The sequence below is a fragment of the Marmota flaviventris genome, chromosome 11, assembly GCF_047511675.1.
Source record: "Marmota flaviventris isolate mMarFla1 chromosome 11, mMarFla1.hap1, whole genome shotgun sequence".
Taxonomy (NCBI): Eukaryota; Metazoa; Chordata; class Mammalia; order Rodentia; family Sciuridae; genus Marmota; species Marmota flaviventris.
In genome coordinates this window covers 6,637,662-6,665,240 of record NC_092508.1, presented here as the reverse complement: position 1 = coordinate 6,665,240, position 27,579 = coordinate 6,637,662, and the positions used below count along the sequence as shown (strand labels likewise).

At 48.4% G+C, this 27,579-nt stretch overlaps 1 protein-coding gene across 2 annotated transcripts in view; it reads right to left on the bottom strand.

Annotated features, from left to right (window-relative positions):
* Positions 1-27,579, bottom strand: part of Ngef (neuronal guanine nucleotide exchange factor) — a 62,908-nt gene that overhangs the window by 22,780 nt on the left and 12,549 nt on the right. Inside the window, exons 1-3 of one of the 2 annotated variants that reach the window (XM_027942033.2) lie at positions 10,990-11,093; positions 10,140-10,282; positions 3,537-3,829 (exon numbers count right to left, since the gene is read on the bottom strand). In XM_027942033.2, the coding sequence (XP_027797834.1) occupies positions 3,537-3,829; positions 10,140-10,282; positions 10,990-11,093 (540 nt within the window). Of the gene's footprint in view, positions 1-3,536; positions 3,830-10,139; positions 10,283-10,989; positions 11,094-27,579 lie in introns of those variants that run through there. The other variant, XM_027942032.2, reaches the window with a different exon arrangement.

Genomic DNA, 27,579 nt, shown 5'->3' with positions numbered 1-27,579 from the left:
CCCCCGATCCCCCGGGATCTCCACTGTGCAGTGTGCTCTGGGGACCAGCCTCCCTGATCCTGGGAACCTCAGGTGAAAACAGTGATAGATTTTCACGAAGAAAGACACCCTCAGCAAAGCGAGCAGGGTCAGCTCCCCAGTGCACAGGCCCGGGAGGCAGCGCCAGGAACCCCAACGGGGGGAATGCCGTCAGTCCCCACAAAAACGCACATGGAGACCCCGTCCCCGCTGCAGCAGTTCAGGGGGCTTGTGGGTCACCCTCCTTAGTGGATTCATGCTCTCCTCTCAAGGGGGATTAGCTCTTGGGGGAGCTCAGTGCCCCCTGCTCTCTCCCCTACGCCTGCTGGTCCTTCAACTTCCAGCCGTGAGTTGAAGAGCGCAGGGCCCTCACCAGCACAGCCACCTTGAACTTCCCAGCCTCCAGAACCATGAACTCTTCTTTACCTATCACCCGGTCTCAGGTTAGCAACAGAAAATGAACTACAACATCTTCATTTTACAGATAAGGCAACTGAGGTACAGAGAGGTTACCTGTATTTCCCAGTCACACAGCTAAGAAGTAGAGTGGGACTGAGAATGAGAATCACTACATTCTGTTGCTCCCCACACTCCACCGTGAAAAAGCATGTGAGAACATTAAAAAAGAATTAACATCCAGAATGTACAAAAAGCTGCTAATAAACCAATCAGAACACCAATATAAACAAACCAATTTTAAAAAAGGACGAAAAATAAAACAGCCAGCTGACAATGGAAGGGAAACGATAATTGCGTGAAAGGCTGTTCAAGCAAGTCCTGGGGACAGGCAGGGGAACAAGACGGGAGTTTCATCTGACAGATCACAGAAATCCAGGATGTTCGACAGAGCCAGGAGGCGGTGGGAATGGCCCTCACACTGCGGGTGGCCGGGTGGATCTGAGTCGTCCTTATCCAAAATGCTGGGACCAGAAGTACGTCAGACCTGGGGGGTGGTTGGAATGTTTGCAGATACATAATGAGATATTTTGGGGATGGGATCCAGGTCTAAACACGGAGTTCATTTATGTTTCAAAGAGGCTTATACACATAGCCCGGAGGTAATTTCATTTAACATATCTAGAATAATCTAACACATGAAGCAAAGCTTCATGGTATCAATTTTTCACTTGTGGTATGTCAGTGCCTCAAAAGTCTGATTTTGGAGCATTTCACATTTCAAATTTTCGTCTTAGGGACACTCAGCCTGTTCTGCCTTTTGAACGACGGTGTGGTGGGGTCCACTACCAGTCAAAATGCACTTCACTTTTGACCAGCAGCTTTGGGTGAGGTCCCTCTCCTACAGCCACCTCTCACGTGGGTGCTAGGAGGTCACACCCAGGAGTTCTCCCCAGCCACCTGTGCTCCCCGCCTCACTGAGGTCCCCTGGTGCCCTGTGGGACCCACGGAGCGCTCTGGGCAGCCTCCACACACACCTCGCTCCTTGCACTTCAAGCCACCTGTGTCCCTCCCTCAATTTCTTCAAGCCAGTTGTACCTGTGATACCATCTATCACTTAATGCTGAGAATCAGTGGTGGCCAGTGCCAGGGGAGCGTTTTATAAAAACTAAGCTGACAGCTCTGAGTTCATGGAAGGCAAGTTGCTAACACCCCCAACCAAACCAAACCGCCGCTAGGGTGAAGGCAAAACCTCGAGCGCAGCACTGGGGACAGCGTCACAACAACCCAGAAGGCTTCTGACGGAGTCTTCCTACGTATCTAAACTCCAAAAGCAGACGGTGCCTTAAGGCTGTGCTTTATCAGAAGAGGTAAATTAGATGAAGTTAGTCCTCCAACGGGAACCTAGGGTCAAAGAAAAGGCCTAGGTGGACACTTTAGCGTTGTTTGCCTTTTTTTTTTTTTTTTTAAAGTAATGCAAGTGTAGCAATGAGTTATATATGCAACTTTACAATACTTAAAAATAAAGTGGTACCTTTATCCACGTAAAGGACACCTTTAACAGCATGAGGCGACTCCTGCTCACTTTGCTAACTTGCTGGCCCTGTGATTCTACCATCCCATAATAATGAAGTCATTAACTTTTGTGGTACAAGGGAGGACTTGCATCTTTAATGGAGGAGCTTCAGCAATTTGCATTTATTGTTATAACTGACAGGTTTGTTATTAACTCTGCCACCTTTTTCAATGCTGTTTGTTTCCTGTGCTTCTTTGCAGTTTGCTGTGCTTTTCTATGTGACACAAAAGGCCCTTCCTCGGCTTCTAGCTACGTTTATGTTGTGAAAGGCTCATGCTTTCTTTCAAGTTCTACATATTGTGATTGATCTCTAAGTTTTGTATCAGAAGTCTCCTAAAACAGACAAACTCTTGATGTAGCCACTTACAAATCCCTGCTCAAGAGCCAGGAGGGTTGCCAGCATTTAAACTCATTTTTCCTGATTCTACAGGGCAGGAGGTTAGCAGGTGAATCCCTGGTGGTCCTTCAAGAATCCAGTTTTATCAAACCTTCTCTACTGCAAACCTCCTTGGAAGCCCAAGTCTGAGTTAGAGGATGCAGATCGGGAGCTGTTCTCAGTCTTGATCATTCACAATGGATGCTATAGTCTACCATGTTTGCTTTTAATTTGTATTTATTTATTTTAAGAGAGGGGTCTCACTCTGCTGCGTGGGCTGGCCTGGAACTCCTGGGCTGAAGAGATCCTCCTGCCTCAGCCTCCCAAGTAGCTGGGCTGTTTTGCTTTTTAAATAACAACAAGAGGGCTGGGATGTAGCTCAGTGGAAAGCGCATTCCCAGCACGCCCAGGCCTGGCTTCCCTCGCCAGCACCACACAAACACACACGATACAATCAACACACACACATCCACAGGTCCTCTCTCCTCGCTGTTGACCATACTCTCATCTCTCTAAATCACACAACTTTCTTTGATACCCGAATAATCTTTGTTCCATTAAAACAAGCCCTGAGGTTCCCCGATACTTGTTTCTCTGTTCCTCTGTTTCTCCCTGCCAGCTGCAGACCAGGCAACCTCACGACTGCCCAAGGTCAGTGGAAGGATCTTGCCCACAAACCCGGGCAAGAGACTCACGGCCCTGATTTCTGCCCAGTTGGGGGTGGGGGTGGCCACGCCGGGGGATTTCTTTCAGCACCCCTGCTCCTCCAAAGTTCAAATGGCCCCCAAATAAAGTTGGGGGATAAGATGACAAGGGAAAGGAAGTACAGCAGATTTCTGTCACCCAGCTTAGGTGGCTGGGGTGATCTCACAGTCACCACAGGCTTAGCATCACCTGGTGCTTTAGCAGAAACGCCCCATGGCAGTAAAGAAGGGTGCGCGAATGCCATCTTCCCACCCGAGGGCACGCGCCTGTCGGAGCCTCAGCCCTGGGGAGGGGCTGACCTAGAGGCTACAGGTGCCTTCAGTTGCCCCCGAGATAATGTCTTCTTTCCTGTGTGGTCTCATGGGCGCGCCCTGCCAGTCATCCTCCTGATGAACCACAACAGAACCTCAGCCCCCAGAGGAAGGTCCCCCATCAGCTGGGACCAAGTGAAGCCCCCGCGCTTACCTCCTGCAGTTTGACCTCCTCGGGCTGCAGGATCTCCAGCACCCCGCTGCTCTGGATCTCTGGAAGGTCCTGCCAGAGGTTGAACCTCGAGTGGGGGTTACTGAGCAGGCAGATCTGGGGCACAGCCCTCCTCTGGGGTGGGCTCGCCGGCTCTTCCTCTTCCTCCTCTTCCTCCGGAGTGTCCTCGCCGGTCGGGGACCCATCCTCATCGCCCTGTATCTCTGCGTCCTGTTGCCTCCTGGTCTCGATTTCTTGGAGGGTTGATTTATCTCGGTATTCCTGATATAGGAGCCCTGGAATAAAAAAGCGTTGTATTTTTGAAAAGAACAAGATTTTTGATGGCAATCATTTCAAATCACTATAACGTCATACTCTTACTGCGAGGGGACGCTCTACTGAGGAGCACACGGAGAAAGACGGACTCTCTTGCTTCCTAGTAATAGGCTCTTGACCCTAGAGCAAACTGCCTCCTCTCCCTCGTGGGAAAGACCAGAATGTGCAAGTTTTCTCCACCACTAAGAAAGGTCTCTGATTCAAAATCCAGTCACACAAATGCGAGCTTTCGTCAGCAAAATGAGAAGGCAGACCTTGATGTGTCAGTAACTGGAAGAGCACTGTTGACGGAAATGTCCTGGTTAGGTCTCAACATCCAGCAGGGACCTTCCCACAGCCCTAATGCCCCAATAGTAACCCTCAAGCACACTCATCCATGGCGTGGGAGTAGCTGTCAATTTGCATATGGAGGAAAAATCCCTGTCTCAGCAACCTGAGGAGTCCAAAGGGACCCATCTCTTGTGCACAGTCTCCGATGGCTTCCCCAGCTGGTTCTAAAACCAATGCACCCGTCTCAAGGAAGACTCGGGGGTACGAGAAGTTGGAACGGATGTAGCAGCTCCTTCAGGGCAACTGGCTGTGGGTAGAGGGACTGTCCGTCCACACGACCCTTCCTTCCACAAGGATGCGGGGACAGGGGTCAGCCCCAAGGGTCTTGTCAGCCACGCACAGAAACAGGACTCTGCCCATTGGCCAGGGAGGCCCCAGGAGCTCTCAGGCCAGCATGCCTGGGTTGCATTCAGCAGAACCAGACTGGTAGGAGAGGGCTGCAGTTCCAAGGACAGCAGATGAAGTGGTGGTAGTAACAGAGCTCAGGGCCCGACTCAGGGGACAGTCCAATGTAGAACAATGGCTGGTGCTGGGTAAAATCCAGGTCACCAACTTGGCAAGAGGGTCTCGTGGCACCATTCAAGAGGACAAGGAACACGAGTGGAGGCTCTGACTGGGGGTGGGGTAGTGCAGAGATGAAAATGTCCTGGGGTCCCCAGTGGAGAAACCCAGCTGGGCAGCTGGACTTACTGGTCTGGAGCTCGGGACAGTGGCTGGGACCCCTAGGTTTGTCCACTTGGAAAGCACCCTCTCCTTCAGTACAGCCCAGACGTGTTAAGCGTGTCTAAACAGTGGGAAGGGGTGAGAGAGGAAAGACCACCTCGGAGACCCTGGATAAGTGAGCTGGGTCAGTCACATTCACGGGCAGGAACCTCATCAGTCTATCTGCGGGTCACACCGTTGGCTTCCAATGCTCCATGACTCTGAATCATAAAGCCTTTAACTGAGCCCCTGTGCTTTGCAATGTCATCATCCAGCAGAAGACAATGTGGAGTTCATGTGACAAAGGAATGAAAGTCCATCTATGCTAAATACAACTCAGGTTGGGGACCTATAAGGACAATTGAGTGTCACCACATAAATGGGCTCGATTGTGACACGTGACTGTTGCTATCAAGCTTGTTATTTTCCTGGGCTTCTGACAGACAGGATGCTTACGGAGGCTTCCACCTGGGTTCACCTTTCAATGTTTAACTCGCACCCACGAGGCCCTCACACATTTGTTGAACACCTTTTTAAATGCAGTTTCCAAGCTTCCTTGGAGTGTCTACCCTCGCATACTTTTGACATTTCAGAAAGCACATCTTACGCATGCTGCAGGCAGCTAATCCGGGGCAGAACTACCTCCAACTTTTCACAGGTGCATGCGACTTCAGCACTGGGGGGGATCACGTTGTGGCAGACGCTCTCAGGGGCTCCCCTCCGTCCCTCACACCCTGGCTTCCCAGGTAGCAGGGCAGGGGTTTAGTTTGGGTGTCGCCCATCTGTGCTCCAGGATGTGGGTGATGTTGACTGAGGGACACCTTCCCTGACAGCTCCCTTCCCCTTGCCAGCGGTGGGTTTGGGCATGGGCATGTGACACCTGCAAGTTCATATGCTGGAACCTAATGCCCAGGGTGACAGTCTAAGAGGTGGGACATCTGGGGAAGTGATTTCCATGAACAGAGCACTGTCCTTATGAAAGAGGTTGAGGGGAGCAGCATTGTCCCTCCTGCCACATGAGGACTCCAGGAAAGGGCCATCTGAGCCCTCACCATCGGGAATCAGCTCTGGTGCTGGGCCTCAGCCTCCAGAACCATAATAAGTCATCCAGTGTCAGAGTGTGGATGTGGCTTGTTCCCGAGGTGGAGGCTTGGTCCCAGTGTGGTGGAGTTGAGAGGTATCTAGGCCATGGGCCACTTCCTTTTAAGGACTCCACAAGAACCTCAGTTTAAGAATGGGTGGTTGGGCTGGGGATACAGCTCAGTTGGTAGAGAGCTTGCCTCGCATGCACAGGGCCCTGGCTTCAATCCCCAGCACCACACACATAAAAAATGGGTTGTTCTTGGGACTGGGTTGTAGCGGAGTGGTAGAACGCTTGCCTAGCACATGTGAGGCACTGGGTTCAATCCTCAGCACCACATAAAAATTAATAAGTAAGATAAAGGTACTGTGTCCATCTACAACTAAAGAAAGAAAGAAAGAAAGAATGGGTTCTAAAAACAGTGAGCCTGGCCCCGGAAGCTTTTGCATGTAATCTCTCCTGCTCATTCCCATTATGCTGCCACCCACCATGTTATAACAGTACCAGGGAACCTTTATCAGAGCCCATCAGAGACTGGTGCCATGCTCTCAGACCTCTGAACTGTGAGTTTAATAAATCTCTTTTCTGAGATTAACATTAAACAAAGACGAGTGGGGGGAGAGAAAGGGAGAGAGAAGGGAAAGCATATGGAAATGGTAGGAGACCCTCAATGTTACACAAAATTACATATAAGAGGTTGTGAGGCGAAAGGGGGGGAACAAGGCAGAGAATTGAACAACAGCAGATGAGGTAGAGAGCGAAGATGGGAGGGGAGGGGAGGGTGGATAGTAGGGGATAGGAAAGGTAGCAGAATACAACAGTCACTAATATGCCATTATGTAAAAATGTGAGTGTGTAACCGATGTGATTCTGCAATTTGTATTTGGGGTAAAAAAGGGAGTTCATAACCCAATTGAGTCAAATGTATGAAAGATGATATATCATGAGCTTTGTAATGTTTTGAACAACCAATACAAAAAATAAATAAAAAAATAAAATAAAATAAAGAAAAAAAAATAAATCTCTTTTCTATATGAATTCCCTATCTCAGTTATTTTGTTATAGTCACAAAAAGATATTTTGTTTTATACAGATTAAGACACTGGCCAAGGAGAGAAAGAGAAAGGAGACATTCTAAGGGCTTCTCAAAAAGATGTCTCTCCCCAAGAAACACTAAAAGACAGCACCCTTCCTGCTGCTACAGACCACTGCTGGAGGGTGTGATGCCTGGAGCCATTACAGCCGATTGAGGAGGAGAAGCACTGTGATGTCTGTTTGGGTGATAAACCTATTCGGGACCTTCTCTCCCCTGGACTCATTGACTGACATGGGCTGCCTTCATCATTTAAGATCAGTTTTTGCTAGATATTCTGTTAGTTGCAGCCAAAATAATTTTAGAATTAAAAAAATGCAGACTTTTTTTTTCTGAGGTATATATTTAGAACATAAATTGGAACTCCAATTTTTTTCTGGAGTTACTATGATTATGGAATTATTTGACATGCTATTATAACTACTTTTCATAATCTTTTGTTTTTTGTTTGCATTAAATTCAGATTACTGTATAATCTAATTCAGACCACCAAATACAGTAGATTTATATGAGGAACTACATGTTATCTGAGAACTCGCTGTACTCAGAGTATTGCATTTAATTTTTTTTTTTTTTTTTTGCAGTGCTGGGGATCAAACCAGGGCCTCACATGTGCTAGACAAATGCTCTACCACTCAGCTGTGCCTCAGCTCAACATGCTGTGAATATAGCATGTATTCCTATTTTATATTTGTATGTTCAGTAAGCACAACTTTATATGGAAGTTAATTTTCCCTTTTGTAAATCTTTTTAATTTACAACACCTTGCACTTGGTATCACATGCATGTAGAATAGGAAGGCTCAGTTCCAACTCTTATTAAAAGATCTAAACCAGGTTGACTGGAGAAGGAGGGTGAGTCCCCAGCTCCTTTGGCCAAAGCCTCCTGAGTCATTTCAAATCCCTTCTCCTGAAAAGGATTCCTTTTTATTTCATTCTTTATATACAATTTGAAGGGTAGGGAATCAATTATGACTTAGTGAGCAATTCCATGTGCTGAGCATAGACAATCTCTCTCTCTCTCTTCACACACACACACACACACCACTCCAGGGGCTCGGGCTGTGTGATCTCTGGGGCCACAGCCACTGTGACGACAGCTGTGTACTCTAGTGTGCAGTCACTAAACATTCTGTGTAACCTGAGTGGTGGCCACTGCAAAATCCAAAACACAGTCTACGAAATGCAAACAAATTCATTCCACTTTCTGTCCCCTGGATTTCACTCTGCCTTCAGGACCCTGCCGTCCTTTCCTGACACCTGGTGAAGAATCCTCTCACTCACAGAGCCGAGGGCAGCTGGGCTGGGGAAGGGACCTGCATGGCACAGCCATTGAGTCTCCAATGAAGACTCACCCCATCCATGGAGACCTACGGGAAACAGGGAAAGATGCTCCCCATGACACCAGCAGATATGGAGAAGGAGCTGTGGGGGAAAGGCTCAGAACCTCAGCGCCTCTGCTGTCTGTCAGGTGAGGAAACTTAGGCCCATGATGGGCAGACAGAAGACTCAGGGGCCCGGACTCCAGCTTGGAGCTTCTGCAGCTCCAGGGGAAGTGCTCGGCCTCCTGGGAGCAGATGGGGGCTTTGGCCCCTCCCCACCCTAATTCCTTCCTGGTCATGGCCCTGATCCTAGCCACAGAAGAGCCCCTTCAAGAGGGCAGAAGCCAAAGTTTCCATCACATGCTGAGGCAGAGGTGGCTCTCCTCATACAAAGGACAATGTGGCATAGCCTTGGGAAAATCTTTGTTGCAAAATCAGGATTTCTGCCAGACGCAGTGGTGCACACCTATAATCCCAGTGGTTCAGGAAGCCGAGTCAGGAGGATCACAAGTTTGAGGCCAGCCTCACAATTTAGTGAGGCCCTAAGCAACCCAGTGAGACCCTGTCTCTAAATAAAATACAAAAAAAAAAAAAAAAAAAGAGCTGGGGATATGGCTTAGTGGTTAAGAGCCCCTGTGTTTGAAATCAGGCATCAGTTTCAGACTAGCCCCTCTCCACTTCCTCAGCCAACAAAATGAAAGGCCCCCACCGTGCCCCCACCTCAACCTGATGTACAGGGTACCGCAGGAGACAAACTTCTGGGAGTCGGAGCAGCCTAACAGCACGCAGTGCACACTCCACCCCCTCAGCTTCACAGGGGCTCGCTCCTCTCAGGGTTGGGTTAGAAATCTCCCCACCAGCCAGGAGGGGGCTGCCTGAAAAGCCTCCCAAATGCCAGGTCTCCCACTCTGAGGACACATTGTGTCTGTTCCAGTGATTGGGGCTAAAGGACAATAATGATATATTATTTAGACAAGAAAATTTCCAAATTTAGAATTTTTTATTTTAACAAGTAGTCTGCTCTAATAACATCGAAGAATATTTTCTAAGCAGCCTTACCACTTTCAGATGAACGGAAACTACAGGTCCATTCACTGGTGCCCCTGGTGATGGTATGAGAACTAGCTTGATGTCACAAGCAATTTCTTAGTGCAAGGCATGGAGTTCTTTGGACACTCTCAGCCCCCTTTGTGAATTCTTGGTGGCCTATAGGAGCTGGACATACATGCTGCTCCTTGGGTGTCTCCCCAGAGCCATATTCCAGGAGAGGTTTCCCTTCCTTATTCAAGGGCTTCTGGGGCTCCTTCTTTCTCTATTTTCCCTTTCCTGGCTTGCAAAGTCCCTGGCCATCAGCCTGGCTCTGCCCAGGCAGGCCCTCCACACACCTCCCTCTCTGTTCCAACTCTGGGCCCACGCCCTGTTCTTCCCAGGCCCCTCCCTGCCTAGAGCAAGGAAGGCTCACTCTGCAGGGTCCAGCAGTACTGGTTCACCTCTTCTCTTTCTAGCAGAAGTGACTGAAGAGAGCCCTTGCTCAGGAGAGTTGGGCCAAGCAGAGTCAGCAGGATAGAAATCCATTTGCTAAATTAGCTCAATGTTACAGCACTAATAGGATGTGGCAGTTCTGCCTATGGACCATTCAGAACCACAGATATCAAAAACCTCATCCCACGGGCCAAGAGATCTCAGAGTCCACCTGGCACCCACTTTCTTAAACAAAACTCTGTCTCAACCAAGGACACCCACCTATTTGTTCGATGAGGTTTCTCCAGGAGTCCGCAGGAATGGGATGGATCATCTGCAGGGCCTCTGTGAGGGTGGTGGGGCTGTCCGCCAGGGCTGGGCACTCCTCGGGTGTGGTTCCATTTCCCGGGGTGGAGGATGACTCGCTGCCAGAGAGGGAGGACCGCAAGGCTGGTTATTTTTAAGCAACGAAACACCTTGGCCGGCTTGCCAGAGGCGTCTTCACAATCGGCTGCAGGCCAGCGGCACCCTGCCACAGGCTGTCCAGGCCGAGGGACCACAGCAGCCACTGCCCGTCCCAGCAGGGCGGACCCAAAGGCCCTTTTTGTCCTGCACCAGGGTGCGACGGGGTGATTCATTCCCACACTAGACCGCCCAAACCTTCATGTTTTTCGAGCTCGCGGGCAGGCGTCGGAAACTTGGCGCGCCCTGCCCGCGAGCTCGGTGGCGCCGAATGGTCGCCCCGACGGGTCCCGCGGCCAGGAGGCCACCTTGCGCCCCTCGCGGTCATGCAGCCCCCAGTCCCTTTCGTCCCCGATCCTTCAGTCCCAGGGCCACTAAGGGCGGAGAGGGAATCCATGCGGCACGCGCACGCCCAGGACGTCCGGGGCGAAGGCATTGGAGGCGATCTTGGGGAGCAACTGGGGTGCCAGCGGCCGGGACACGGAAGCTGCCCTACTCCGGCCAGATGCCCGCCCGACGAGGGCCCGGGTAGGAGTGGGGGGCGGCGGGAGCCCGTGGGCCGGGGTTTGGGTATAGGCCTTGCCAGTCGGTGTCCGTCGCTGGGAGAGCAAGCAGGGAAGGAAGCGTACGGGGATAGCGCGCGGGAACCGGGATGGCCACCGGTCCTCACCTGCCGGGCAGGTGTCCCGCCGAATCGCGCGCGTCGCTCTCCGAGGTGGAGCTGTCGTGGTCCACAGCGCAGGCGGCGCTGAAGGCTGCAGCCAGCAGCTCCATGGGGGCCGGCGGCGGGGCGGGAGCAGGGGCCGGTGGGGGGCTGCGCTGGGGGCCCGGGCTGGGCCAGGGGCGACGCGCGGGCTCTGGAGTGAGGTCGCAGCGCGCGCGGCTGGAGCCGGAGCTGCCGCCGCCGCCACCGCCGCTGTCGAGCGCTCCCGCGGGCGCGCGCGCGCCTGGAGGCTCCGGGGGTTGCCACGGCAACGGGGGGAGGCGGGAGGGGCGCGCGCGGCGGGGGCGAGGCCCGGGTGCTGAGGGGCGGGGGCGCTCAGGCCGGGCGCGACAAGGGCCCAGCGGCACCAACTGCGGCGGGGACCTCGCGCGCCTCCGCGCCTCTCTCCAGCCGGCGACCGCTTCCAGCCGGGAGAGAGCGAGGGTAGACTGCCCAGTCCGCGAGCGGCGCCTCCGCCGGCCCGCCCCTTGCTTGCGGTGGTCGCAGCTCGGCCAGGCGTTCCTGGAAGGTGCGGGCGAGGTGACCCTCTGCCCCGAGTACTCTCGAACCGCCGCCTTGGCCACGCCGGGCACCCTGTGCAGTTTCGGGCAGGCTAGCGGCTGGTCGACCCTGCCTCTGCCACCCGGAGCCCGGCCTCGGGGAATGTGTCCTCGCTGGAAGTGCCTCCCTCTTTTCCCTGTTGGAGGCACACACTCGGGTCTTACAGGACCCCCGCACGATGGCTCCTGACACTTAGAGTGGGAAGGGAGTAGCGCGGAGACCTCTCCCCTGCGGGTCTCGCTGCAGGACCACCTGCTCTTAGCGACCCAGAGACCCTGGCGGGACAGGGTTGGGTTTGGGAGAAACGAAGTGCGCCAAGACTCTGCCCAGTTTCCCTGTCTATAGTCACTTTGACTCTTGGAACCAGCTAGTTCAGTCCGCTCATGGATTCAGAAAGCGAGCAAAACTAGGTGACTGAAAGGAGGAGGAAGCTAATGTTCCCCTCGGCGAGGTCCTGAAGGTCGGCAAGAGACCAGGCAAGCCGCCCCTGCTGCCTGCTCAGAGGTGACTGGGAAATCTAGAGGGATTCCGTCCTCACGACACTGGCACATTGGCCAATATCTTTTCCTGGGACCAGCCTGCTCCCCTTGCTGTACATCCAGGTAAAGTGGCCTTGATTTGCAGCCAGGACAATTCCAATGCTAATTGTCCGGAGAGGGTAGGGATGGGGTACAGAGAAAAGTAAGGAGAGTCTTGCTTCGCACCTTCCCCTCCACATTGGTTAAAATTAACACAATCCTTTTTTTTTTTTTTTGGCAGACAGTGCTGGTGGGAGGGGTTCAGATCCTGTCCGTTGGTTGGCTTTCACATATTCCAGCCTGGAATAAGGCAGGTGTTCTGTAGGGAGGGTTGGCAGGCGCAGGAAAGCAGGAAGCTTAGGCTGAAAGGCCTTTTGCCAGGAAGGGAACTGCCCTTTCCACCCGCCGGCTGATCACCATCGTCCTTGCCTCTTTCATCTTGCCCTGATCCTCCTGTGGGAAGGTATGCTGTGGCTGGCTGAAACCCAGCTCCCAAAGCTGCCACTCAGCTCTCTGTTTTGGGAGGAGCCAGAACCCACAGTTTCGATGGCTTTTGCTCTCAAGGGTTCAGGATATTTGAGAGACAACCATGGGGTCTCTTTCCAAGTCAAGCACCTGCCTTCTGCAATGGTTTTCAGGGAGGCAGGTACCCCCAGCTGTTCTCCCTCTCCCTCACATTTTTGTCTACTCACTAGCGTGTCCACCGGGATATCCTCTGTTCAGACTGCCATAACAAGATACCATAGATTGGGTGCCTTGTAAACAACAGGGATTGGTTTCTACAGCTCTGGAGGCTGGAGGTCTGAGATTAGCATGATAACCTGGGCGGGTGCTGGTGAGGACCTCTTGATTTGGAGATGGCTGGCTTCTATGTATTCCATGTATTCCATGCAGAGGAATACAGCAGTGTCCTTAGGGGTCTCTGTGAAACTGCACCTGTCCCATTTATGAGAGCAAACCTTCATGACCTAAAACTTCTCAAAGGTCCCAACTCCTAATAACATCATATTGGAAGTAAGAATTTCAACATGAATTTGGGGGACATAAACATTCGGTGCACATTATTCTGTCTGTGCCCTACCATTCATGTCCTTCTTGCATTTATTATACATTCATTCCATTCAAATAAGCCAAAAATCTTTTTTTTTACTTTAAAAACATATATATATATATATATATATATAATACATATAATATATAATATAAAGTTTGAGACTAAAAATATAGTACATAATATTTTAAAAAAAGAAAAAAAGGCAGGATAGGAAAAGGTGTGAGGAACACACAGACACACATTGCTAAAAATCTATGGTGGTTTGTCCTAACAAAAATAATATTTCTTTTTCTCTTCTCCTAATTATCATAATGGATACATTGATTGGGATTTGGGTGGAGAAAATTCAACTGGAGCCAGAAATAGAGGTTACAATCCCAAGAAAGGCTGGGGTAGAAAATGTGACCACAGGGAGGCTTGGCAAATAAGCCGAAAATCTTGACTTGTTCCGACATCAACTCTGAAGTCCAGAGTCTCATCTAAATATCGTCTACATCAAATAAGGGTGAAACTCAAGTATGATTTGTCCTGAGCAATGATCCTCTCCATCTACGAAGCTCTGAAACCAAACAAGTTATGATATCCTAAAGCATAGAATGGAGGAGTAGGAAAGAAGAAACAGAGCGTGAGTCCCAAGCAAGCAAAAGAACTTGGCAAGGCGAACTCCACATCTTGAAACTAGGCACCTGCTCTCTGCTCGACAGCCTGCATTCCAGATCCAATGGAGAGATGGTCCCACCTTCAGGGGCCACTTAGGTGGCACTATTGCCCCCACTGCTTGAGGAGGTGCTGCCCATGCTGTGGTTGGTCCCACCCTTGCCATGCCAAGGTTCTGTGTGTGGTCCACACCGAAGTTCTTTGTTGGGGTGGGGCAAGCCCTTCAAAAGAGAGGTGGAGGCTGCTCTTCCCAGACTGGGGACTCTGCCCCAGCAGCCAGGAGGCCAGGGAGAACCTGAGAGGTGTCTCAGCTCTGGTATCTCCTGTCACTCCATGTGCCAATGGCTAACCATGCTCCCTTTGTCCCTAGAGTTCCTCGGAGCAGCTTACCTCTCTTTTGAGTCTGGACTGTTGGAGTCTGTTCTCTCCTGGGTCCTTCTTTCTTTCCTTCCTTTTTCTAAACTATGGGTCCAACTTTGTCCTCTGCCTTTACTTAAGCACTTCTGTTGGAGCCCTATCACCCGAGGGCAAAGCCCGTCAGCCACTGCACACACCTGTCAACTTGCGGATGGGCCCTGCCCTGCCTGCTTTTCTGAGGTTTTGGCTTCTCCATACTTTCCCAGGCTCTGTGGATTTTCTAAGTGCTGTGCCCTCCCCTAGGACTCTGCACCCCCCCCCCCCCCCCCGCCAGTAACGACTTCCACCTGAAAAGCTGTCCCCACAGGGCCCTCCCTCTCCTTCATCACAGCCCTCACTGCCTGGCACTGTGAAGAGCACTTTATGGGCCCTGAGTAGGGTCTGATGGTTTGCATGGCTGTGTCATCCCTTAAGTTCCTGGTGACACTAAATGGAAGCTGTCCCTTCCCCCTTTGCTGCACAAAATATAAAGGATTCAAATTAAAAAAAAATCTGAAAATATCAAACTGAAATTATATATATTAAGGTGAGCATGATAAAATCTTCCAATTGAAAAATAAGCTAAAAATATCCCCTTAATTATAAAATTGGTTTAGAAAGTCACTGAGTTCTCAGGCATGTAACCTTAAGCTTAATTCCCATGTTCTATTTTCTATCATATTTAGTGCTTATTAGGCAGCCTATTATTAAAATCTCCACTTAACTGACATTTTGCTCTGAATCATTCACAAAATAAAGTACTGAGAAATATTTAAATATTTGTACCTGGCTAGCACATAGTAGGTGCTCTCTAAGTATTAATGGTCTGCCTTTAAAAAGACATACCTAGCTATCTTAGGTATTCAATCTGAGGGATCTACTTCTTGTTTTGGGTTATAAATATTGGCAGCAAAGTGGATTTTTTTATTTATGTAGCAACCTCAGCTTTCAAGAATCTTTGTTTATACACTTTTTCTTGATGCTGATGGAGAATTTCTAGAAGAGGAAGGAAGCTTAGGGATGATCTATTCCAACACTTTGATTTTATAGAAGCAGGATTGAGGGTTAAATGACAAGTCCAAGATCTGACAGTTGGATAGTAGCTGATTTGGGAACATACGATAGTGAATGAAGACGGTGTTGTGTGGAATAGGAACTGCATGTATATGTGTGTGTGGGTGTGTATATACATAAATATATACATATACATATATACACACACACCCACACATATGGGCACATATATAAATATATATGTGTATATATTTATATATACATATACACATTTATGAATTATATATAGAAAATTATACATAAAAAGGTGCTGAGGAGCAAATCCAGGGTGTTGTCTATGCTAGAAAAATGCTTTCCACTGAGCTGTGCCCTCAGCCCAAGGAACTGCGGATTTCTATCACCCTGTTTTCAGGGTCACATGGTTTGCTAGCAGACTACCAAACGTGAAGATCACTTGTATTCTTAATCTCATAGGATAATATCTTGGATTTTTTTTGGAATTAGAATACATTCCTCAAATATATATTGTAAACTTATAGAAACAGTCATTTGATAGCTTTTAATTAACTGTGTCTTTTAAATATGTAAGCAGTAGTTTCTGTCACTCTCAAAAGACTTCTAAATGGTTTGGAAATGAACAAAACTAATCCGTGTGGATACCGTAATCTATGGAGGGCCACAGCCTCCAGAGTTGCTTGGACCCCAAAAGCTAGAGGGACAGTGAAGAAAATGACAAGCTGTTATCTGGAGGGGAGGACCCTCTCACTGCAGCTCCAAGAAACCGGGAACTCACACTTGACGGGTGAAAAGATTTCACCCCAAGATTGCAACCAAGGTTGACAGTGCTCTATGCATACTGTCACCCACTGCTGCTGGGAAGGCAGCATGGCCCCCGACTTCCGAAGACCTCCAGATGCTGTGTGTGTTGTACTCTCTGGACTGTCCCCTGCCTCTTCTCTCGGCTGAATCTAATTTGGACGCTTCCCTGTAGCCTGTCGTTTCTGGAGGATAGCAGCCGTCAGGGGGTTCTGTAAGTCCCAGCAAATGATGACAACTGAGGGTGACATGCAGGCCCCCGAACTCGGCAGCTGTGTCAGTAGTGAGGTGTCTTGGGGCGGCGCCTCCCTTCACAAGCCTCTAGCCTGACCTAGAGTGCAGCGTCCCTTTCCTCCCCCGGCCTTCCTTCCCCGGTCTCCCCTCCACCCTCTGGCTGTCCTAAACATGGCTGCCAGGTAAATTCTCCTCCAGCATCACTGATCCCAGCATCTCTACCTTCAGTGACTCCCTAGTGCCTTGTTGGTAACTTATGCTCAATGGAGTTAACGTCCAGTCCAGGCTGGCCCTGCCCAGATGAGAGCGGGTCCCTCCTGTGAGCTCCCATGGCTCTGTTGTCCCCACTCTGAGATTTTTGGGAGCAGCTATGAAAATGTCATTCATCTCCAATCCCCAGCAGGTCTCGGAAAGAGATGGTGCCTCTGCAGACACCGGAGGCCGTGGCTGGGCCTTGCTATGCACCAGCCTTCCCTGCTCTTGGCCTCTTTGATTGACGATGGTGTCTCTTCAGCATCTTTGGGAAATGGCAGGGAGTGGCTCCGGCCTGGTGCTGCAGGCTGGAGGGAGGCAGCTGCTCTTGTGGTGGTGAGTCTCCAAACCCATTAGACCTGAATTTAGGGTTTGGTGAGGCAAGGAGTGGTTTGTTCTGTTTTTGTCCTTTTTTGACATGGTTGCCATGTGGACAGTTGCACTCTTGGTTAAATGGGGAAAAGGCCAGAGGGTGATGAGATGCAGACAAAGCCCTGTGTGGTTTGAGGAGCAATGCGGGCACTGGATGGGTTCAGTGACTCCGAGAAGCAGGCCCATAATCTTAGGGCTTAACTGCCAAAAATCTGACATTGCTAGGGTGAGTACATTTTCTGAATAAAAAATAGGTGACCAAGGATTTTTACTCCACTTCCAACATGAGAGGCAGCTTGGAAGATGGGGCTTGGATAGTGAAAATTAGAATTTCCAAAAGCATTTTCATGGTTCATGTGTCCTTAGCAGTGTCCTTAAAAGGCTGGGACAAATGGTGGACATGATCTTAAACTATGAGATGCACACAATTCGCACACTTAGGGAACAAATAGAAATGTATTTCCCAAAACAGCCTCCCCAAAACGCTCACAGATAAGAGGCTGTGATGTTCGTGTGCTGATCTGAATCTGGAAAGGGAAGGAGGGCTTAAATACAGATATCTGGAGTATTCCTAACCAAGGAGGCTGGAGCACACGGGGCCTGGGGTCGGGGCAGTGGCCAGAGTCATGGATTTTGACCAACAGGAGCATCTGAGGCAGGGCGTACTGAAGGGCTGACAGTTCCCAAAGATGTGGGGGGTGGAATTTAGAGTAAGTAAGATTAAGAGTTGCCCAGGTGCACAGAGTTTATGCTTTAGGCTGTGGCCACGGGGGTTAGAGATTGTTAATCAGAACTCAAAATGTAAACAAAAGACTAGGCACCCCCTCCATCTAATTTATAAACCATTGTTAGATCTAATTTAGTCCTGTTTTAGAAGAGCAATTTGCAAACTATCATGTGCTACACATAGAAGACATTATTATTATTTATTATTATTATTATTATTATTATTATTATTATTATTATTATTTCTCTAGGTAGCCTACATTTAGTACTGCAATACATTCATTGTGGTAAGGAGAATGCATTTCCTTGGCCATTTGCCAAATGTAGCAAAGCTGCTTAGCGTGTAAAACCAGAAAGAAAAGGCTGTCTGTTCACAAGTAGTTTTGAAGGAGTAGCAGGTAGTCAAGAATATTTGTAATTAGAAATTGTTCAGACTTTATTCCTGGAAATTTCCAAATAACTGGATTTTAGAGAAATCTTTTCCATCACAAGAAGTCCTGTGATAACTTTCCATTTCCTATTGAAACAACCACCTTGCCCTAACATCCTGAAGAAGGAGAGCTCTTTGATGAGTTACCGGTTCTATCTGTTGAAGGATTTGGGGTCTCCTAGAAAAACCAGTATGTATTTGATGGCAGTGGTCGCATTCTGAGATGTTGGAGCTCAGTGCCAGCCCTCGCCTGCCCCTGGAATGTCGAAAAAAATGCATTTCTCCCTTGAACTTCACAGCTTTGGGCCACTACTGATATTTGCATTTCCAAGAGTCTGTTAAGGAACCATGACAGCAGTGTTCAAATGAGCATGAAATATATGGATGTTACAGAGAGAAAGCACGGCATTCCAAAACATACCAGCAACACAGCAATCAAAGAAGTTTGAAAATGAACAGCTGATGGTCACCAACGCACAGAAATTGTCACTGGCTTCTGAGAGTGGAAGTGTGACTTGATATCATCTTTCTCAGGGGTGATCTGACAACACATACATTAAATCTGTGAACGTTCATGCTCTTTGGCAAAGAGAGTCTACCTCTAGGACTATATCCTAACAAACTATTAAGTCTGTGAAAAAAATAAAAAAGCTCTGTAAGGACGTCTATTACAATGGTGTTATTAATATTAGCACTGTTACTTGTAACTGTGCAATATTTAAAGCCACCCTATGTCCAATGACAGAAGATTGATGATTTAAATCATGGGATACTGTACTATTAAGAAGATTTTAAAAGAGCTGGGTGCAGTGGCACATGCCTGTAATTCCAGTCACTTAGGAGGCTGAGGCAGAAGGGTCACAAGGATTTAAGGCCAGTCTCAGCAACTTGGCGAAACTCTATCTCAAAAAAAAAAAAAAAAAGGACTGGGGATGTAGCTCAGTGGTGAAGTACATCTGGGTTCAATCTCTAGTACCAAAACAATAAAAAAATCAACATTTTAGAAGAATATTTAATAATATGGAATAATATGAAAAAATGTTCAGATTTAAATAAAGCGGATTTCTAAACTGGAGGGTAGTGTGGTCTTATTTGGTTTATAAGTAGACTTTTAGGTATGGAATTTTAAGCATGTACACAGTCTTTTAAAAGGACTGGTAGAACAATCACCAAAAATATTTTGCATTACTTGTAGCTGGTTGGCTGGATTCTGAGGGAATTTTCCTCTTTTTACTCATATGTGTTTGAAATTTTTCTACAATAAATGTGTCACTTATGTAACAAGGGAGGAAAGTTACTTTAAAAACAACATCAATCGCTTAATGTGCATAAATTTAGAGCATGAGTTCAAAGTGTTTGCATCACCGTGGGGCATTCTGATGAACTTGGAAAGGGGGCGGGGCTGTTTGCATTCTCTCCAGGTACCTGGGGATGAGTTGGGGGGAGGCATCTCAATTTTTGTTACGTAAATCTGTCTCTGAGAAAGCTCTTCAGTTTCCAAAGAATCACGAATTCAAATTTTACAGTAAATTGCTTCCTGGCATCATTAACATGAAGGCACTTATCAGATATTCCAATCTGCCTGGTTATGAAAATAGTCTCTTTTCCAGAAATTCCTTCTCCTTCCATAAATCCATGTGTACAGTCCTAACCAGAATGTGGCTCACATTTCTACTGAAGCCATGGTCTCACCAGAGCACTCCTAAGAAGTCACCTTTCCAGCCAGAGGCAGCGCCCGAACCCGGCCGGCACCACCAGGGCTCTCTCCCTGCAGAGTGCAGAGGCCTCCTGCACATCCCACCACGCAGCTGGCTGCGCCCCCTCAAGTCTCTGATCACTTTATTAGAAAGTGAGTTCTCCGGCCTACTGGGCTGTGCGCGGAGACTGGGCGTGGCCCCTGGCTTCTGTCCCTCCCTATGCTGGACAGGGCCCAGGCTCACCCTGTAGGTTCTGTATGTATCTGCTCAGTGAGGCTGATCTGGGACCCTCCCAGGGCCTCTCAGTAAATCACAGCCACAGAAACGTCTCACAAACCCTTTTCCTTTCACCCATTAATATAATCTTCTCTCCTTTCTGCTCCCTTAAAAGGTGATTGTATCTATAGTTAAAGGACCATTATTTTCCGGGGACAAAGTCAGTTTACCAGCCAAACAGTGAATTTCATTTTTGTTTTTCACCTATCCACTGTTTGTCCCTCCCCTGGACTGACCAGTGGCTGCTGGCTTTCCTAAAGTTAAGGCCATGTCTCATTTTTTCCATGCAGTGAAGATTGCATGTTAAGTTATTGCTATTTCTAAAATGCTGCTCAGCTCTTATAGTGGCTTTTATTTATCACAGCCAGTGGGATCTCTAGGCCAGTCTCTCTGCTGAGCTTGGGCTACAAAGACAGTCTTTAATAGGTCTTTCCTTCCTTCCTCCCTTGTGGGGTCTTCAAGGAAAGTCTTTGGCTTGCCAAAAACACAGGCTTCTACTGTGAAATTGGCATTTATGCCTTAAAAAAGAAGACGAGTCCAACCTGTCAGGAGCTGAGTGTTTTCTGTTAAGAAGTGAAGGATTCTTAGCAGGAGAGGGGAGAACTTCCTCCACAGCATGAGTCAGAGACATGACAGCTGAACAGAAGAACTCCTCTCCCTGGAGAGCACCTGAGCAGCACCCTGCCCCTTCCTGACACCATGCCCGAGTCCCAGCACGGCACGCTCGGCAGCTCCATCCACCCTGCCATCCTTATAAAGACGGGAGCTCTGAGCTTCCTGGACTGAAACCCATCATGATCACTGAGCTAAGAGTCAGGAAACAGGCACTGGCATGCACCAACGCAGAGAGGACAACCATCCAGCCCCCTGTGGGACAGAACTGGACAAGAACTCCTGGAATCACGCCCCGGCTGCCCCTGTCTAGCAACTCCACGTCTAGGAGTTTGCCCTGCAGAGGCAGGCCCTGGGCGCTAAACAAGACATGCACAAGGTCAGGTGCTGCAGCATCGTTTTTGAGAGCAGGAGGTCAGGTGCTGCGGCATCATTTTTGAGAGCTGTGTTTTGGAAACAGTCTTGGTCTCCATGGGAAGAATATTGGCAGGATAACTATCATAGAGTCACCAGGCTGAAGTGTGCAACGTGTGCACGGTGTGCAGGAGGCCTGGTCCAACCCCAGCACCCAAATAAACAAATGCAATCAATTTGAGTGATTTTTTAAAAACAATACCTTTATTTTATTTATTTATTTTTATGTGGTGCTGAGGATCAAACCCAGGGCCTCACATGTGCTAGACGTGCGCTCTACCACTGAGCCACAATCCCAGCACCAAGTTGAGTGATTTTTAAACATAGTACTCTATAACCTTTTTGAAATCTATTCTAGGACTGAAAAAGAAGGAGGAGGAGGAGGAGGAAGAGGAGGGGAAAGCTTCAAATTCTCTTGGTAGATATGGTGAGTTGAATTTGTCCCCTGAAAAGGTATGTTCCAGTCCTCACCCTGGTACCTCTGAGTGTGATTGATTTGGAAGTAGGGTCTTTGCCAATGTGATCAAGTTAAGATGAGGTCATACTGATTCCAGCGGGCTCTTGTCCACTGATGGTATTCTTATAAGAAGAGGGGAATTGGGACAGAGTTCCATGAAGACCTTGTCAGGGATTAGAATGATGCATCTGGCAAAGCCAAGGAGTGCCCAGCGTCACAGGGGCCATTGGAAGCCAGGAGAGAGGTAGGGAGCAGACTCTCCCCATGGCCTTCCCAGAGAGCGTGGCCTGCCAATGCCTTTCTTGAACTCCTGGTCTCCAGAACCATGAGATCTTTGTTAAGAAGCCCTAAGAGACTAATACAATAGATTTGCTATTGGTTATGGAACAGGTAATTTTGAAATTCTTCTGTAGTTGTAAAATAGAGCAATATTCTATGATACATTGATGTCGAGAATCAGAGTCCTTACTATTAGAAAGGCAAGATGTAAATATGGAACAGGTAGAATTAAGAAGGACACACTGTGCACTGTACATGGACACACACACACACACACACACACCATTTCCTAGGTCTGTGCACTACAGTGTCCCAGAAGAATTGACCTACCAGTGGTAATGAGCACACCCAGAACTCAGATCTTGATTTCTAAATACCATTCTCCACCAAAAAGAATGAGGGGTCCTTGGGAAAATGTCTGATTTTATATTTGGGATTCAGAAAGTGGAAGAAAGTATATGAAGTACCTTGCTCAGTCAGAAAGGAAGTGCTCAATCAAAGTCAGGAGGAATTACATCAAAGAGACGTAATAGTCAGCTTGTAGGGACTCCCCTGGCCACATTTGTGGCCATGTGTTAGAAGGAATATAACAGTGATGAATTAAAATGCATTGAATTATAAAAACCCAGCAACCATGAGTCCATACTGATGGACTCAAATAACAACAACAACAGCAAAAAACAGGTAACAAAGGAGTTTTTTTTCCCCTCAAAAGAAAATTAACTAAAGTAATTAGAAAGAATGCACAACATCACCGTGTGCAGTTCCCAATATAATTGTTGATGCAGGAAGGATCACTATCTGATGTTAAAAGTCATTGCATAAAAATTCAACAGGGAAGAGGATATTTACGTAGTACAGATAACTCATTTGCTGCAAGAGGAAAAACTGTACCTTTACTGCAAAGCAATCTAGCCACTTCCAAATTAACCAAATTATCAAATTTTAAAAAAGGGAATTGTGGGCCAAGCTGACATCAGTGTCCTGTCCAGAATGCAGTTTGGAATGTATGACACTTGGATGTATTTTTGTTAAAAATGTTCGACTTGAATCTAATCAAGCAATAAGAACTCTCAGTTTAAAGGCTGCACAGTGAGTAAAGGAACAAGTTGAACAGTCTACGAGAAAGTACTGAGACCAATCCATCACGGGGCCATTGCACAAGGCCATAAACCTAGATTTCCCAAAAGTCAGGCATGGAAAAAAGTGGGGGGCCCCTTTTCAATGTCAGGAATCTAAAGACAGCAAACCATCAAATGCAATGACTGAGGCCTGATTGGACCTTGATTACAAAGCCCAGCTCTAAAGACGTTTTGAGGAACATTGGGAGCTTTTGAATGTAGGTATCAGATCTTTTGTGGATCTATCATGGATGACTGTTGATTTTCTTAGGTGGGAGGTGGCACTGTGATTGTGTTGAGGGACATTATTTTTTTTAAAATGGTCCTGTCACACTGTCTGTCCCTTTTTTTTTTTTTTGAACCCAGGGGCACTTAGCCACTAAGCCACATCTCCAGTCCTTTATTATATTTAGAGACAGGGTCTCAATAAATTGCTTAAGGCCTCTCTCAGTTACAGGCTGGCTTTGAACTCACAATCCCCTTGCCTCAGCCTCCCAAGCTGCTGGATTATAGATGTGCACCACCATGCCCCGCCAGGACATTCTTATTCTCAGCTGCATGCTAAGTATTTGGGACTGAATTACCTTGTCTGTGATTTACTTTCATACAATTTAGGTAAAATGGAGGAAGGAGAAAGAGAAAAGAGAATCCAAATATGCAAGGGATTAATAAATTTTTTGAATCTAGATTGAGGGTATATGAGAGTTCATTGCACTAGTCTTTCAATTACTCTCTATGCTTAATTTTTTTTCTAAAACATTGGTGAAAGGCTGGGTACATAGCTCAGTGGTAGAGCACTTGCCCATCATGTGCGAGGCCATGGGTTCCATCCCCCCCCTCAGCAAAACACAAACACACGCATATACACACTTGCACACACGAGTTACAGAGGAGGCGAATAAAATAGAGAAGCAGCACATTTGACTTACAAGAAGTATTAAAAATCAAGTTTAAGTGCAGTGGGCTGTAAAATATTGAGGATGGATGGCACAGAGGCCGAGGGAAGGAAGAAGTTTGCCAGTCCCATTGCCAAGCTGGGGCTTTGGGTGCTGGGACCTGCTGGTGTGGAGCCCCACAGAGGCATGGCTTTCCTCCCTTTTATTCACTACTCAATCCCCAGGACCAGAACAAAGAACCAGGATCACAGTAGGTGCTCAGTAAGCATTTCTCAGCCTTGGGAAAACGGAGAAGAGCTCAGTGACAAACCTCATTGTCTGGTTTCTATTTCTCAGAGTAGATTTTTGATGAAGAACAGCAACTCTCTGATTGCTCTTCACCCACATCATGAGGTTACAGAAGGTCAAGCCTCTGTACCCATCGGGGTCTTCCCCTGCACCCTTTCCGGTACTCGGCATTAGAATTTCTTTTTAAAGTGCCAATTTGATAGCTGAAAAATGATGTCTTCTTTTACTTTGCATTTTTCTTTACAAGTGAAGTTGATTTTTTCTATACAATTGTGAATAATTTATTCACGTTTCTTACTGGTTTCAATTGTAGGATGTTTGTTTTCCCAACTGACTTGTAAATACGGTGAGCTGTGCTGTTTGTGTGAATGTTTTGTACGTGTGCAGATACACATTGAACATGGCCCACTTCCTAGGGAAGGAAACGATTTCTGAGGGATGTATGAGTCTAAGAATCCATGAAGGCTGATGGTCAGCTCTTCAGTAGCCACCGGCTCCCCAAAATCCCAGCCCAATCTCCCCTGAGTCTGGAGCAAGGTGCTGGTAACTCTCCATCTGCCCCAAGATGAGGGTGGAGGCAGAGGGATTCTCTTGGGTCTTCTGGTCCAACCCTTGCCTTATGCTGGCATGACAGCAGAATTCCAGTTTTCCAGAAAAGGCAACCAAGGGGCAAATCCTCACTGGAGATGGAGCACACGCGTTGGGTCACCTGAGTGGGGTGGGGTAGGGGAGGCTCCTGGGTTCTGAACAGCCGCTGGGAACGCGTATCACTTTTGGGAGGTCCTGTCACCACTGTCTGTCCCTTACCCCAGCCAGAGACAATTTGATCTAAAACTGTCACCGTTAAAACCAGACTCACCTGGTCTGTCAGTTCAGACTGCTTCTTGCTAACATGAGAGGCCAGGCCCCAGCCGTATGGCTGGCCCTGTGCACCCCGGGACTGCCATATAGAAAGGCAGAGCCGCAGACAGCAGCTGCCGGTCATCTCATCTGACACAGGCACGTTCTCAGAAGACTGTTCTCTTTGGGGGCACATCATCTTATCTTCATATTCTCTTAAAAAAAATAGTCTTATAGTCTTTCACATCATAGAGGCCTAGTAAATAGTTTTTTAAAAATGAATGGAAAGTTGACATATTTAAAGTTGTAAACTTCTATTTTCTTTGTTTAAAAACGATCATCACTAATTTTGGGAATAGAAGTATTTCTTTAAGAATCTGGAAATCTTCAAGGGAAATTTTGGTAAGACACCCCTTTTCTTGTTTCTGGGAGCCTGGATTTAACCCTGGGTCAAGTGCCCTTGAGAGTCAGCACAGTGATTCTTGAAGGAAGAGCTGGAAGGAGAACTAGGGAGAGAGCTGGGAAGCAGGGCACAGGGAGGAGAAGGCCCAGCCGCACCCCACTTTTTCAGTCAGGAAGCTAGGATTTGCTACTGTGGCGATAGCTCTTCGCAGCCTCAGACCATGAAGAGTGCAGGGAGTGGAGGGCAGGTCACCTCCCTGCCATGGGGACAGGGGAAATGTAGAAGTCAGGGGGACGTGGCGCCAGCATTCTGCCTAGCATGGGATGTGTGAAGGTGGAATTACCTTCTATTCCTTGTTTCTAGACTCTTCCCAATGAATTGGTTATCTATGGCTGTTGGCTGTGTAATAAGCATCTCCAAGACTTTGCGGTTTACAGTGACATTGATTCTGGCCCCTAGCTCCTAGGGGTCAGGGAGCCTGTGGTTCTCACTCCTCCCTGAGACTGTGGTCAAGCTGCTGGCCCCTCTTCCAAGCTTATGCATCTGCTTGGAAACCTTGGTTCTTCCCCATGTGGGCCTTTCCCTGGGCTCCCGAGTGTCCCCACGACATGGAAAGACATGGAAGCTGCCAGAGCGGTGATCGGACACAAGTTGATGCTACACCTGAAGGAAGGTGTGAATCCTGGGCTAAGCGGCCGTCAGGGGCCAACTTGGAGGTGAGCCAGGAAAGTGACAAAGACAACCATTACCACTGTCCCATTTTATGTTGGCACTCACCAAGTGGATCCCAAAGTGGACAGGTGTTGAGACTTTTCTGACAAAGCTACTGTCCCTTTAGACCTCTCCAGGAGGCCTTGCGCTGCTTGCAGAATACAGGCTTTAACCTAGGTACGTCCTGTGGTCCTTTTTAGACATAATAGACTCATCTGCTGTTTGACAGCCAGCCTGGAGCCCCTTCTCATTTATTCTGCTCACACACAATTCGTAGCTGCCTGCAATTCAAGGTGGCACTGCCTTCTTGGCACACACGTGACTTTGCAGCCCGAGAAGACCTGGATCCTGGCATCGTAATTAAACTTGGTCAAATAGAGCTGCTATTCTTCTACTCTGCAAGTAAGGATCTTAATTCAGAGCTTTTAGAGCTGCATGACTGGCATGTCAGGTTCAGGGCCAACAGCGCCAATTAAGCATGTCAGAGAGAGGAGGAAGTGGGGAGGCTCAGGCGCTCTCTCAGGGTAGCACGTGCTGGCTGCTCTTGGAACCACCAGGGTGCTGAGGGCCACATCTTCCCTCCAGCACACACCCCCTCTCCATCCCCCAGTTCCTTATTTAGGGGTGAAACAAGTCATTTCCCACGGGTTGTTCTGCATGAAGAATGACGTGCTCAGCGGTGCTGCTGTAGTCACCGTGGCAGGGCATCTGGAGTGGCCGTGTTTTGTGGCATGGCTTCACCCAGGCCAGGGTGTGATATTAAGGTGCAGCTCAGTGGAGACGTTCTTCCAGAGCTCAAGAGTAGAGGGCAGACACAAATGCGAAGTCCCAGCACCCAGCCCTCCGACAGTGTGGCGCGGTGCAGGGTGAAGCCAGATTCTCCAAAGGACAGATGGGCTGCGGGGCCTTCAGGTGGCCTTAGCAGGACTCTGTTGGAGGCAGAGTGCTGGGGTTGGAGCCTCAGGCAGAGCCAGCACTCTGCCTGGTGGTTAAGGCGGATCTTCAGAAATAAAGCCAGACGGCGGCCACTGAGATTGGGAAATGTATGCATGAACTCCCAGGACGGGACCTCAGAACCATGTTCTAGTGAGGGAGTGAAGGAGAGCAGACTGTCCAGCTCCAGTGGACACTACTTACTGAGCCCCTGTCTGTGTTAGAACTCCTCAGCCTGCTGTCCATACGCTCTTCACTGGCTCCTTGTGGCAATCTCTGGTAGAATGTAATTTCCATTTTTTTTTATTGAACCCAGGGGTGCTGCCCCACCAAGCCACATCCCCAGCCTTTTTTATATTTTATTTAGAGACAGGATCTCACTGAGTTGCTTAGGGCATCACTAAGGCTTTGAACTCAAAATCCTCCTGTCTCAGCCTCCCCAACTGCTGGGATTACAGATGTGCACCACCGCGCTCAGCCTAAGAACACCTTGGACCAACCACATTCAACACTTTATTTTCTTCAACTCTGCTCTTCCCATCCCCTGAGGACATAAGCCCCAGGATTCCCATAGCTGATCTCCAGGAGTAACGCATCCCC